The sequence below is a fragment of the Chiloscyllium punctatum genome, chromosome 9, assembly GCF_047496795.1.
Source record: "Chiloscyllium punctatum isolate Juve2018m chromosome 9, sChiPun1.3, whole genome shotgun sequence".
Classification (NCBI taxonomy): Eukaryota; Metazoa; Chordata; class Chondrichthyes; order Orectolobiformes; family Hemiscylliidae; genus Chiloscyllium; species Chiloscyllium punctatum.
Window position 1 is genome coordinate 58,342,120 of NC_092747.1, and position 14,213 is coordinate 58,356,332.

The 14,213-nt window shown below is 42.2% G+C and overlaps 1 protein-coding gene across 2 annotated transcripts in view; it reads right to left on the reverse strand.

The window, feature by feature from the left end:
* Window positions 1-14,213, reverse strand: part of LOC140481435 (interleukin-18 receptor 1-like) — a 95,093-nt gene that overhangs the window by 27,311 nt on the left and 53,569 nt on the right. For both annotated transcript variants that reach the window (XM_072577603.1, XM_072577604.1), the window contains 2 exons: window positions 8,672-8,819; window positions 6,455-6,514 (listed from right to left, as the gene is read on the reverse strand). In XM_072577603.1, coding sequence (XP_072433704.1) covers window positions 6,455-6,514; window positions 8,672-8,819 — 208 coding nt within the window. The remainder of the gene's footprint in view (window positions 1-6,454; window positions 6,515-8,671; window positions 8,820-14,213) is intronic.

Consider the following 14,213-nt stretch of genomic DNA (forward strand, 5'->3'; position numbering starts at 1 on the left):
TCATCTCCTCCCCCACTCACCCATTGTACTCTATGCTACTCTCTCCCCACCCCCACCCTCCTCTAGCTTATCTCTCCATGCTTCAGGCTCACTGCCTTTATTCCTGATGAAGGGCTTTTGCCCGAAACGTTGATTTCACTGCTCGTTGGATGCTGCCTGAACTGCTGTGCTCTTCCAGCACCACTAATCCAGTATTCAAACCCAGGTGCCTGGATTAAAAAGCCAGTGATAATACCATTAGGCCATTAGGGGCAAATTTAATCTGTGCTGCTATTGAATAAGATCTTGGCTGATCTTCTACAATCAATTCCATTTTATTGCCTTTTACCATATCCCTTAACTCCTAAAATTAGTGCCCAGAATTTATTAATCTCAGTATTGATTATGCTCAGTGACTGAGCATCCAAAGTTTAGTTCATACCAACTCTGAAAGTAGATCAAGCTGCATAATGCATTTGAATGTGGATACAGACATTTTCACAGTGATCATGTATTTCAGATAGTAATGTTCAGATTTTTGCATGTAATCACATTTCTTTCCTCATCTGAAGTTGCACATAGATGACAAAATTGTCTAGTAAAAATAAGGAAAATCCAAAAGCATTTATTAGTGCTGTAAGTGCAAGAAGACGACTATGGAAAGGTTTGAGCCTATCAGAGATGTACATGACAGCTTGTGTATGAATGTAGAAGCTGCGTACAGGGGATTTACTGAATATCGTCTCTCTATCTTCACAAAGGAGGGAGCTGATGCAGACATTGTAGTTAAAGGGGAGAAGTCTGAAATATTAACTAAACTAAATATAATAAGAAAGCAAATACGGACGGACAGACTTCCTTGAAAGTGGATAAGTCATCAGGACCAGATGAATTGTATTCTAGGTTGTTTAAGGAAGGAAATAATGGATGAGGATATTTCAAACTTCACTGGATACACATGAGGTACTACAGGACTGAAGATCTGTCAATGTTGTATTATTAATCTAAAAGCATCAAGGGATAGGTCAAATAATTATAAACTTGTCAGTCTGACTTTAGTGACAAATTACTAGAATGTGTTGAGAGATACGAGTAATTGCTACTTGGAAAGACACACATTAATTATGGATATTCAGCATCATTCTGCTTTGTTAAGAGAATGTTTTGTCTTACTAACTTAACTGAATTTTTTGAGGAAGTAATAAGGGCAGTGTAGTGGATATAGTCTGCACGGATTTTAGTAAAGCATTGGGCAAGGTCCTACATGGCAGACTATTAGAAAAGTTAAAGCCTCTGGGATACAGGGGACTGTGACAAGTTGGATCCAATTTTGGCTCAGTGACATGAAACTGGTTATGGTCATCAGATGTCTTTGCTAACAGAAAGCAGTCTCTAGAGGTGTTCCACAGAACTAAATATTATGTACCTTGCTAATCATGGTATATATTAATGATTCAGACTTAAATGTAGAAAGCATAATTGGTAAATTTGCAGACACCACAAAAATTGGATGGATAACTGATAGTGTAGAGAATGGCTGTCAAATGCAAGATTATATCAATGGTCTGGCAGAATGGGCAAAAAAGTGACAGATGGAATTGAGAGAAGTTGAGGTTCTGCGTTTGGGTGGGCAATCAAAACACTAAAGGTAATGAGAGGGGTAAACAAGTGTGAGATCTCAGAGTGCATGTCCACAGGTCCCTCTGGGAAGGCAGAATAGGTAAATAGGTAGTAAAGTTGATATATAGTAGATGTTCCTTTATTGATTGAGGCTGTGACTACAAAAGCAGAAATGTAATGCTGGAATGACATCAGACACTATTTAGGCCACTCTAAAGTTTTGTATATACTTTTGATCACCACATTATAGAAAAGATGTAATGCTATGGAGAGAGTACAGAGACTTACAGGAATATTGTCAGGGATTGAAAATTGCAGCTATTAGGAAAGATTTTAGAAACAAGAGTTGTTTTCCTTCGAACACAGGAATCTGAGGATTTAATGATATGTATAAAATTTTGAGGGGTTTGAATAGAGTAGACATTAAAGACCTTCCCCCTCCCCCCCAGCAGAGAACGCAATTGCAAGGGGACACACTTAAGGTGAGTGATAGAGGGGATAAGACAGGATATGAGGGAAAGAATTTTCACCCAGAGGGTGGTTCGTGCCTAGAATTTACTACTTAGTTCACTCTTTGAGCCAGAAACCCTCAGCTTATTTAAAAAGAACCTAGATCTGTGCCTGAAGCCTCTGTGACCTACAAAGCTAAAGACCAGGTGTTGCAAAGTGGGATTCGAATGAAGCGCTAGATTATACAACTTGCATAGGCATCAAAGTGAATTCTTCCTCCACTGATAATATTGAATGCTATTAGTCTCACTGTTATATGGACAGTAGATTAGATTACTTCCAGTGTGGAGACAGGCCCTTTGGCCCAACAAGTCCACACCTACCCTCTGAAGAGCAACCCACCCAGACCCATTCCCCTACATTTACCCCTTCGCCTAACAGTACGGGCAATTTAGCATGGCCAATTCATCTAACTGGCACATCTTTGGACTGTGGGAGGAAACTGGAGCATGCCAATGCAGACACAGGGAGAACGTGCAAAATCCGCACCGACAGTCACCCGAGGCGGGAATTGAACGCGAGTCTCTGGCGCTGTGAGACAGCAGTGCTAACCACTGTGCCACCGTGCCGCCCCTTAATCGCTGGGTCGTTAAAGTGCTGGACATTAATTGCTTTAGAGATTGTGGAACAAGATACTTTTGTGCCTTGTACTCAAGAAAGAGAGACAAATGAAGGAAAAAAAGTACAGAAAATAAAACCAATAAAAGGGTGAATATGTGGTACACATTATCAGTTGATGGATAAAGAAACTTATGATGATGTTGAAAAAGGGATCAGACAGATTCACATCAGCAAATCATGGTGATTAGCTTTAGGATATAATATCTTTGTATAATGCATTTTTGAGAAACTGGATTACAAGGTGACATGAAACAATGGTTTGTTCCTGCCTGAAAATTATTATTCTTCTGTAGTGCACAAGAAATATTTGTTAAAAATGCCTGAATCAAGCCCAGTTTGATTTATCTGTGTCTAGCTCAGAAACCATTTTACCATTTTAAAGTTAAGAATCTTATGCACTGAAGATGAAATCAAGACCTTCGGTCTACTTTTGTTTGTCACTTATATAAATTATTCAGATGAGAATATAGAAAGCATAGATAATAAATTTGTGGATGACATCAAGATTGGTGGTATAGTGGACAGTGAAGAAGGTTTTCTAAGATTACAAACAGATCTTGATCAATTGGGTCAATGGGATGGAAAGAGTAAATGGGATTAAATTTGAATAAATGCGAGGTAGTGCACTTTGGTAAAACAAATAAAGGCAAGACATATACAATTAAAAGTAGGGCCCTGGGTAGTGTTGTAGGACAGAGACCAAGGGGTTCAGGTACATAATTCTCTGAAGTTTGCATCACATATGAGAAGGCATCTGTCGGTGTGGAGTTTGCACGTTCTCCCTGTGTCACCTTCAATGCTCAGACCATTGAATATACGAGTTGGGACATTATGTGGAGGTTGTACAAGACATTGGTGAGGCCTCTTCTGGAGTACTATATTCATTTCTGGTCACCCTGTCATAGGAAGCTTATTACTAAACTAGAGAAGGTTCAGAAGTGATTTACTAGGATGTTGCCAGGAACAGAATGTTTGATTCATAAGGAGAGGCTAGAAAGGTTGAGACTTTCACTAGAGCATAGGAAGTTGAGAGGTGACCTTATAGAGCTTATAGACCTTTTTTAGACCTTATAAAATAATAATGGTTATAGATAAGGTGAATAGCAGGTGTCGTTTCCCTGGGGGGTGGGAGGGATGTCAAGACTAGGGGACATATCTTTAGGGTGAGAGAAGAAAGATTTAAATAAGACTCAGTTTGTGTGTATCATAGAGTCATAGAGACATAGAGATGTACAGCATGGAAACAGACCCTTCGATCCAACCAGTCCATGCCGACTAGATATCCCAACCCAATCTAGTCCCACCTGCCAGCACCTGACCCATATCCCTCCAAACCCTTCCTATTCCATCCAAATGACTCTTAAATGTTGCAATTGTACCAGCCTCCACCACATCCTCTGGCAGCTCATTCCATACACGTACCACCCTCTGTGTGAAAAAGTTGCCCCTTAGGTCTCTTATATATATTTCTCCTCTCACTTTAAACCTATGCCCTCTAGTTCTGAACTCCCCAACGCCAGGGAAAAGACTTTGTCTATTTATCCTATCCATGCTCCTCATGATTTTGTAAACCGCTATAAGGTCACCCCTCAGCCTCCGATATTCCAGGGAAAACAACCCCAACCTGTTTAACTTCTCCCTATAGCTCAAGTCCTCCAACCCTGGTAACATCCTTTGTAAGTCTTTTCTGAACCCTTTCAAGTTTCACAACATCTTTCTAATAAGAAGGAGACTAGAAATGCACACAATATTCCAAAAGTGGCCTAACCAATGTCCTGTACAGCCGCAACATGACCTCCCAACTCCTGTACTCAATACTCTGACCAATAAAGGAAAACATACCAAACGCCTTCTTCATTATCCTATCTAGCTGAGACTCCACTTTCAAGGTGCTATGAACCTGCACTCCAAGGTCTCTTTGTTCAGCAACACTCCCTAGGACCTTACCATTAAGTGTATAAGTCCTGCTAAGATTTGCTTTCCCAAAATGCAGCACCTCGCATTTATCTGAATTAAACTCCACCTGACACTTCTCAGCCCATTGGCCCATCTGGTCAAGATTCTGTTGTAATCTGAGGTAACCCACTTCGTTGTCCACTGCACTTCCAATGTTGGTGTCATCTGCAAACTTACTAACTGTACCTCTTATGCTCACATCCAAATCATTTATGTACAGGACAAAAAGTAGTGGACCCAGCACCGATCGTTGTGGTCACAGGCCTCCAGTCTGAAAAGCAACCCTCCACCACCACCCTCTGTCTTCCACCTTTGAGCCAGTTCTGTATCCAAATGGCTAGTTCTCCCTGTATTCCATGAGATCTAACCTTGCTAACCAGTTTCCCATGGGGAACCTTGTCAAACGCCATACTGAAGTCCATATAGATCGCATCTACTGCTCTGCCCTCATCAATCATCTTTGTTACTTCTTCAGAAAACTCAATCAAATTTGTGAGACATGATTTCCCATGCACAAAGCCATGTTGACTATCCCTAATCAGCCCTTGCCTTTCCAAATACATGTACATCCTGTCCCTCAGGATTCCCTCCAACAACCTGCCCACCACCAAGGTCAGACTCACTGGTCTATAGTTCCCTGGCTTGTCCTTACCACCCTTCTTAAACAGTGGCACCACGTTAACCAACCTCCAGTCTTCCGGCACCTCACCTGTGACTATTCATGATACAAATACCTCAGCAAGAGGCCCAGCAATCACTTCTCCAGCTTCCCACAGAGTTCTAGAGTACGCCTGATCATGTCTTGGGGGTTTATCCATCTTTAACCATTTCAAGACATCCAGCACTTCCTCATTTGTAAAAGGACATTTTGCAAGGTGCCTCCATCTATTTCCCTATATTCTATATCTTCCAAATCCTTTTCCACAATAAATACTGATGGAAAATACTTGTTTAGTATCTCCCCCATTTTCTGCGATTCCACACAAAAGCCGCCTTGCTGATCTTTGAGGGGCCCTATTCTCTCCCTAGTTACCCTTTTGTCCTTAATGTATTTGTAAAACCCCTTTGGATTCTCCTTAATTCTATTTGCCAAAGCTAGCTCATGTTCCCTTTTTACCCTCCTGATTTCCCTCTTAAGTATACTCTTACTGCCTTTATACTCTTCTAAGAATTCACTCGGTCTTTCCTGTCTACAAATGCTTCCTTCCTTTTCTTAACCAAACCCTCAATTTCTTTAGTGTTCCAGCATTCCCTATACCTACCAGCCTTCCCTTTCACCCTAACAGGAATATACTTTCTCTGGATTCTCATTATCTCATTCCTGAAGGCTTCCAATTTTCCAGCCATCCCTTTACCTGCGAACATCTGCCCCCAATCAGCTTTTGAAAGTTCTTGCCTAATACTGTCAAAATGAGCCTTTCTCCAATTTAGAACTTCAACTTTTCGTGTAATGAACATCCAAAGAAAGTGGTAGATGCGGGTACAGTTACAACATTTAAGAGACATTTATATAAGTACATGAATAAAAAATGTTGAAGAGGTATGGGCCAACAGATAGGGAGGACTACTTTAGTTTGGGAATATGGTTAGTATATGATTGGACCAAAGGTTCTAGTTCCAAGCTGTATGACTCTATGACTCCATGACCTTGTAATGTGCTCTTGTCCATTACAATTCATCTCACCTGTTTACATACATTCTAAACATTCTGACAATCAATAAAAGTAACAAGTCACATTAGAAAAAAAATTGTAGAAACAGTACTCACCTAAAACCACTTCGATACGTTCTTCAACTGGGTAAATTAAATTTGGTTTGGCAGGAGGTTCTTAAAAATAAATTTTTAAATAAGTAAATGAAAGTAAGTTCTTAAGTTCACTCCTAATGTAACTACACAATAAACTTCATTTATATGGAACTTTAGTGTAATGTAAAGTTTCCAAGCACTTTTCAAAGGTGAAAGTAACCTGTGCTACAAGGACGACGCATAATAATTCAAAGCCTGATCAAATTGATAGGTTTTGAGAAAGAAGGCTGAGGTAGATATCTGGAGGCAAAAAAGTCAATTTATAGAGGAGTTAACCTGTTAAAATGTGGTCTGTCAAAATATAAATCATTTCCAGAATCGACCACTAGGGGTATACTGTAAGGCACTGTGCATGATGTGAAATCTTATTAGGCTGGAGCACCACAACAGAAACCCAGATTTTCAAAGTTTCTCTGAGTAAGCCATCCTCCACCAACTTGGCAAATTCTATAATATCTAGTTTAAGTATATATCTTCCAAACATTTTTAAGGTCTATCTTACATTGCAGTAGTGACTACACTTCAAAAAACCATTGACTGTAAATACTTTAGAAAGTCCTGAAGTCATGGAAGGTGCAACATAAATGTAACCCTTTCTTTCAAAGGTTCTACATAAAGCTCCATTTGTATTCATCATTCTATGTATAAAATCTATTTGTTGCATGCCCTACAGTAAGTGTATTTCAATTGTAACATTTATCCCTCTAGAATAGGGAAGGATGAAACTTGAAAGAGTTCAGAAGTGATTTTCAAAGGTGTTGCTAGGGTTGGAGGATTTGTGCTATAGGGGGAGAATGAATAGGTTGAGGCTGTTTTCCTTGGAGCATCGGAGGCTGAGGGGTGACCTTTTCGAGGTTTATAAAATCATTCTGGGTATGGATAGGGTAAATAGACAAGGCCTTTTCCCTGGTTGGGGAAGTGCAGAATTAGAGGGCATAGATTTAGGGTGAGAGGTGGAAGATTTAAAAGGGACCTAAGGGGCAACTTTTTGACACAAAGGGTGGTGCGTGTATGGAATGAGCTGCCAGAGGAAGTGGTGCAGGTTGGTACAATTATAATATTTAAAAGGCATCTTGATGGGTACATGAATAGGAATGGTTTAGAGGGATATGGACCAAGTGGGAACAAATGGCAAATGGGACCAAATTAGGTTAGGACATCTGGTCGGATGCACGAGTTGGCCAAAATGATCTGTTTCCATGCTTGCATCTCTATGACTCGAAATGTAAACTCTGAAATTTTGAATTGTACTTTGATTGTTACCCATTACATTTTTAAATTCAATCTTTCATGGGACATGGGAATTTCTGCATTATTGCCCATGCATATTTGCCCTTGAGAAGGTAGTGGTGACCCATTATTGTCCATGTGGCGTAGATACTCACAGAGCTGTTGGGAAGGAATCCAGTTCTGGGTTTTATTCTTCTTCTACTTTCTCTGGAGATTCCCTGGTTTGATACAACTGAATGGCTCACTGGGTCATTTCAGACTGCAGTCAAGATTTGACCACATCATTGAGTGTCACATGTAGGATATGAAAACAGGTAGGTATACCTCTTCATTTTCTAATACTCCGCATGTTTTAGGATTGTGTTGAAATAACTTTTTGTTTAAATGTCAAGGCTGGATATGATCTTTAGACCTAGGTCAACATTTATTATTCTGCAGAATATCTTCTTGAAGGTATCCAGAAAAGGTATAAGAATATACAAATATGCGAAGATGTGAATTAGGACCAGCTCAATCAGCCCCTGTGCCTGTTTCACCCTTTCATAAGTTCATCACTCATCTGATTGTGGCTTCAACTTTACTTTGACCCCTTGTCATTCAAAAATCTATTCAACTCAGTCTTAAGAATGTACAATGAGCCAGGCCTCCACTACTCTCTAAGCAGACAATTCATGACTCATGACCCTCTGTAAGAAACAATTCTCTTCATCTCCATCTGTGAGACTCTTTATTTTAAAACTGTGTCCTCTAGTGGTAGATATTCTTATGACCATCAATTAACTAAATGCTTGTTAACTTGGCAATTAACAGAAGATAGATATTCCACAAGCAACTTAGAAAAATATTTGAATAGGCCTAAGAAGGTTATTGGTGCTTTTTTGCCACAGGCATGTAATTTATCAAGGATTCCTCTGGTCCTGCCATTAAGAAATTAGTAAAAGACATTACCTTTCACCGTCAGTGTTAACGTCCTTGTAGTATTGTATTGTACTCCAGAATGTTCAATTGTAAGTTTACAAGTGTAATATCCCGCATTTTCTTTTTTAAGTTTATTAAACTGTAGTGATGATCCTGTGTGAATGTATTCCTGACAATCCTGTTGAATGAATCAACCAGATGTTGCTAATATTCAGACAAGTACAGACAAAGCTTGTAACAATGTCATTGAAAACAGAACAAAGAAACTGAAAGAACTGCCAATGCAGGAAGTCAGAAACAAAAATCGAAATTGCTGGAAAAGCTCAGCAGGTCAGTGGAGAGACATCAGAGTTAACGTTTCGGGTCCAGTGACTTTTCTTCAGAATAGATGGCAGCTAGGAAAAGGGTAGCTTTTTATCAGAAGATAGGGAAGGGGGAGGAGGAAATGATAGGTGGAGCTAGAACCCAAAGAGAGAAAAAAAACAGTTGCATAAAGGAAAAGGTAAAGGTCAGTCTGGGATAATGAAGAATGGGAAAAGCTACTCAAGCCCTAAAAGTCCCTGAAAGCTGCAGAGTCCCCAAGTGGAAAAAGAAGCCCTGTTCTTCCAGCCTGCGCTAATCTTCGCTGGACCACTGCAGCAAGCCTAAGAAAGAGATTTTGGCCTGGGCACACACCAATTGGAAGCTCAGGGTCTTTTTTGTGGACAGAATATGGGTGTCCTGCAAAGCGGTCACCCAATCTATGCTTCGTTTCCCCACTGTAGTGGAGACCACGTTGTGAACAGTGAATACAGATTGAGTGAAGTGCAGCTAAACCGCAGCTTCACCTGGAAGGTGTGTTTGTGTCTTTGGATAATGAGGAGGGAGGATATAAATGGGCATCCCGTGGAGGTGACAGAAATGGAATACATGTGTTTGCCTATCTATTAGTCCAGGCTGGCCACCAATATCCATTACAAACCCACTGACTCCACAGTTACCTTGACTATACATCCACACACCCTGCTTCCTATAAAGACTCTATTCCATTCTCCCAGATCCTCCATCTCTGTTGCATCTATTTTGATGATGCGAACTTTGACAAGGAGCGTTCCAAAATGTCCACCTTCTTCCTCAACCGAGGATTCCCCAACACCGTAATTAACAGAGCCCTCAGCCGGATCTGACCCATCTCCTGCACTTCAGCTTCACTCCCTCTCTTCCCTCCCACAAAATCAATAGGGTCCCCATTATTTTCCCCTACCATCCCACCAGCATTAACATCCAGAGGATCATTAGCTGCCTTTTATGCCACTTTCAGTATGATGCCACCATCTCACAGAGAGTCATAGAGTCACACAGCACAGAAATAGACTCTTCGGTCCAACTCATCCACACCAACCAGACATCACAATCTGACTTAGTCCCATTTGCCAGCATTTGGCCTACATCCCTCTAAACCCTTCCTATTCATGCATCCATCCAGATACAGTAGTCCCCCCGTACCCACGGGGGATACGTTCCAAGACCTACTGTGGAAGCCTGACACAATTCATTCAAATGGGGAAGTTACTGTAATGGAAAATTATCCATTTACTGTGAAATTAATTATCCATTTACTGTGAAATTTAAAGACAACGCTTGTTTAAATCAATGCTGTGCTGAGCTTTGTAAATGATGCTTTGATGAAGGTTTGCAGTTAGCTTATCTCTGTTTGAATTCTGGAAACATTCAACTCGACCTTGCAATAGTCGAACTCAGCGAAAGCTGAATAACTGTTATGTCTAGGACCAGGGGATGAGAGGATAACAACTTGAGTTTCCCCAGTCTCTACCCTTGAGAGTGTGATAAGGACTGCTATAAGGCAGGCGTCTGTGTAATTTTTTAGTACTCATTGCATTGAGGCATCTGACTTAGTGTAATGAGTCAATCTTGCAAGATTTTTAATAAAGACCCTTGCATTGCTCTTGCTAATTATTGATACACGTCGATTTAATTTCCACGACAGTAAACGTGGGGGCTCAGTCCGGGACCCCGCGACTGGGTGATATTCTGAAGATTCCCAGGAGGCGCAGGCGCCAGTGCCTTGATGGTCTTTCATTTCATCTCGAGCACTGAATTGGCCCCTTTGCGTGAGAGGACTGGGAATTTGTGGATCACCCTAGCGCCGGGGTTTCGAATCAAATAGGTTGGGGTAAGAGTCATGGGTTAAGTAATCCTGCATAGAGACTCATTGTGAGAGAATAAATACAGCAGGAAAAGGGTTCAGTGAACTCGCGCGTGGTATTAGAGTAAAATCCCAAGGGAAGGGGCTTGCCATCTCTAGAGTGTTTAGGAGACAGCAAGGTTAAGGGTGGTTTTAGACTTGGAACCACCACTGGCTGAGTTGGACTCGCCTAAGACGTACTGGGTACATGGTTTCTTGGTTTACGAAAACCAAGGCATTGAAGCGGATGCGCCCAATGTGAGAGGGGACCTCCGGAGGTAAAAAGCAAATCAAAAGGGAAAAGGTAATGGTACCGCGAGAGAGAGAGAGAGAGGTGAACACTTTTCCAGTTACACTAAAAATGGGCTCCAGCAAGAGCAAACAAAGGGAGAGTCCACACAGGACTTGGAATGGCCAACCAAAAATACAATACATGTTAAATAATTACGGCCCAGAGTCTGTACAGCAGTTAGAATTGAGGATCAAGGAATGTGGTTTTCCGGAGGGAGGAAGTTTTAGTAAAAAGCAGCTGGAAATATTGAGGCTGAGGTTGGAGGAGAGAGAGAAGGAGAAAAGGAAGGAAAAAATAGAACCTGTGAATTGGAGTGCTTATAACATGTGGAAGGCTGAGGCTGATATCAGAGAAAGGAAATCTCAAGTAAAAGATAGATCAAATACACGTGCAAACACCAGCGCACATGCAGACGCGTGCAGCAAACAACCTAACGAAGCTGTACAGTGTCTTAAGTCTGTTTCAGATCCTGAGTTTGATGACTGCCCTCCGAGACCTGCAGCCCCCCTACGCGATCTGCCTGGCGAAAGTTCCACGTCAGCGGCCACCGCCTCGGGGCCTGCTGGATCACCAATAGCACTTTGTACCTGCAACAGATCGAAGCAAGAAGACCAAGAGAAGTATAACTGGCCAGCCGTAAATGTCCATGCCAGAGTAGCCAACCCACTAGCAGAAGAGAACGGAGACGTTAAGACTTTTGTTGCAGTGCTGACAACTGCCTATGGGGCAGCATTCCCAGTGTGAACAGACATGACCAAAATAGCAATGTGTAAACAACAAGAAGATGAGACAGTGTCCCAGTACCTTACGCGCCTCACTGAAGTCCATAATGTCCATAGTGGACTGAGATCACCTGAAGAAATAACGGCAGCAGAAATCACGCCGTATGAAGCACACCTGAGGAACAGCTTCATCAATGGAATGAAGGATGAAATAGCGAAAAGGATGGTCACCCAACCATTGGAGGAAGGTGCTGCAGAAAAACAGGTTGCGGAAGAGGCGGTGCCAGAGGTAGATCTGGCAGGTGCTTTGTTTGCAGAGCAATGGACCACTGGGCGAGGCAGTGCCCGCACAGACAGTCCCAATCGGCCCTGGAGGTTGAGTGACAGGGTGACTGACAGGGGAAGGCTGAGGTGGAGGTGGGCAGCCCACAAGGTACAGGTAAGCCTCTTTCCTTTATGCTTGGCAATGAAGACTCGCTTATGCTAATCTCTTCTACTAACCTTCTGGGCACTGAAACATGTCACACCTCTACGTTGAGCACTGAGATTGCGAAGCGTGGACAGTATGTCCAATATCACAATGATGCATATAAGTCAATGCCCACCTCTATGTTATCTGTGGAAGGTACATCAGTTACCTTTTTGGTAGATATAGGGGCAACATATTCAGTCCTTACATTAAGCCAGTTTAGACAATCGACACAAATAAAGATGAGTGAAAGGTTCCTGAACACAATGGGTGCATCAGGAGTCATAGTGCGGGAGAGATTTTCCGCGCCCCTATTGTGCGAAACGGGGAAACTTTCCAATTCTCCTTCTTGTTATTGGAATTTTGTCCTTTAAATCTGATGGCTCGGGATCTCATAGTGAGACTGGGTTTGGACTTGCTCAGTACTCCGATAGGCTTGCAGGTAATTCAAAGGGAAGATTTACCAGTGCAGGCTGTATAAGATGACCCACAACCCTTGATGTATGTCTATGAGTGGCGATTAGGCCAGAGAGTGATACGTTCAGTGAGCGATTCACTCACCCTGGAAGCAAGCAACCCTGTTAATCCTATTAACACCGATTTTCTTGCTGGAGATTAGGTTGCACTGCACAGCACACATACACCGGGACAGCCCTGACAAACCATATGAGAAGGATTGGTTCAGGAGATTGGTTAAACCAGATCAGTTGTTATTGTGTGAATTTTATTGAAGTGAGCACAAATCTAAGTGAGAACTTATCTAAGGTACCTGTAACAGCAAACAGACCCTATATTTTTGACGTGGAAGGGTCCACTCCTCACGTGTCACTGGCAAAGGCGTCTAGTGACAGGTGGCAGGATTTGGGACCATGGGTGCTAAAGGCACAAAGAATGAAAGGTTGGGTCTTCAGGGATGATGTGGGTATCTGGTTCAATGCAGATATTCAAACATATAAGAAGAAACTAAATTGGCTAACTCAGGCAGATAGGACAGTCCAGGTAACCCCCACTAGCCCTGAGAAGCCCTAGGGGGATAGCCTGGTGTTTCCCTAAGATAGAAGTCTCAGACCCAAGATTAAAAATGGTCCCTACTGAGTTGTGGGCAAAGGGCAAACATGATGTGGGGCTCATATGAGGCTGTGAGCCCATAAGGATAACCCCGAAGTCCCAAATACCCATTAAAACCCGAAAAATAGAAGGAATTACTCCAGTCTTTGAATCCCTCCTAAAGGCTAGAGTGATAATCCCCTGTGAAAACTCATCGGTGAGAACTCAATCTTTCCGGTCAAAAAGGCAAACGTTCCCGGTGAACCGGAGGAATGGAGGTTTGTCCAAAACCTGCAGGCAGTCAATAGCGCTGTTGTCCCGCGCGCCCCAAATGTTCCTAACTCCTATACTATATCTGAACAAGGGAACGCTATTGGCCAAGAAAGAGTTCAAGCAATCCAGCAAATTCCAAAGACTCACACGAAGAAACAAACGCTATCCTTTTTTGGCATGTGCTCTTACTGTAGAATATTTATCCCACATTATGCAACCCTTGAGGCGCCCCTAAGTGACACAGCCCATAGCAAAGGGTTGCAGAACCAGAGTCCATTGCATTAGACCCCAGAGGCCGACAGTGCCTTTGTTAAATTGAAAAAGGTGCTCCAAACTACACCTACACTGTGGATTCTGAATCCAAACAAGCCTTTTGTACAAACGGTGGATGAGAAGTTTGGCTGCATGACATCTGTGCTGTTACATGATCATGGGGGAAGACTGCCTGCTTGTAGCTTATTTTTCAGCTAAACTAGACCCCGTAGTGGAAGGATTGCCTAAATGTCTGCGAGCCGTGGCTGCAGCTGAAAAAGTTGACGTAGCGTCCAGGGATATAGTTGGCTACGGTGAATTAACCTTTCTGG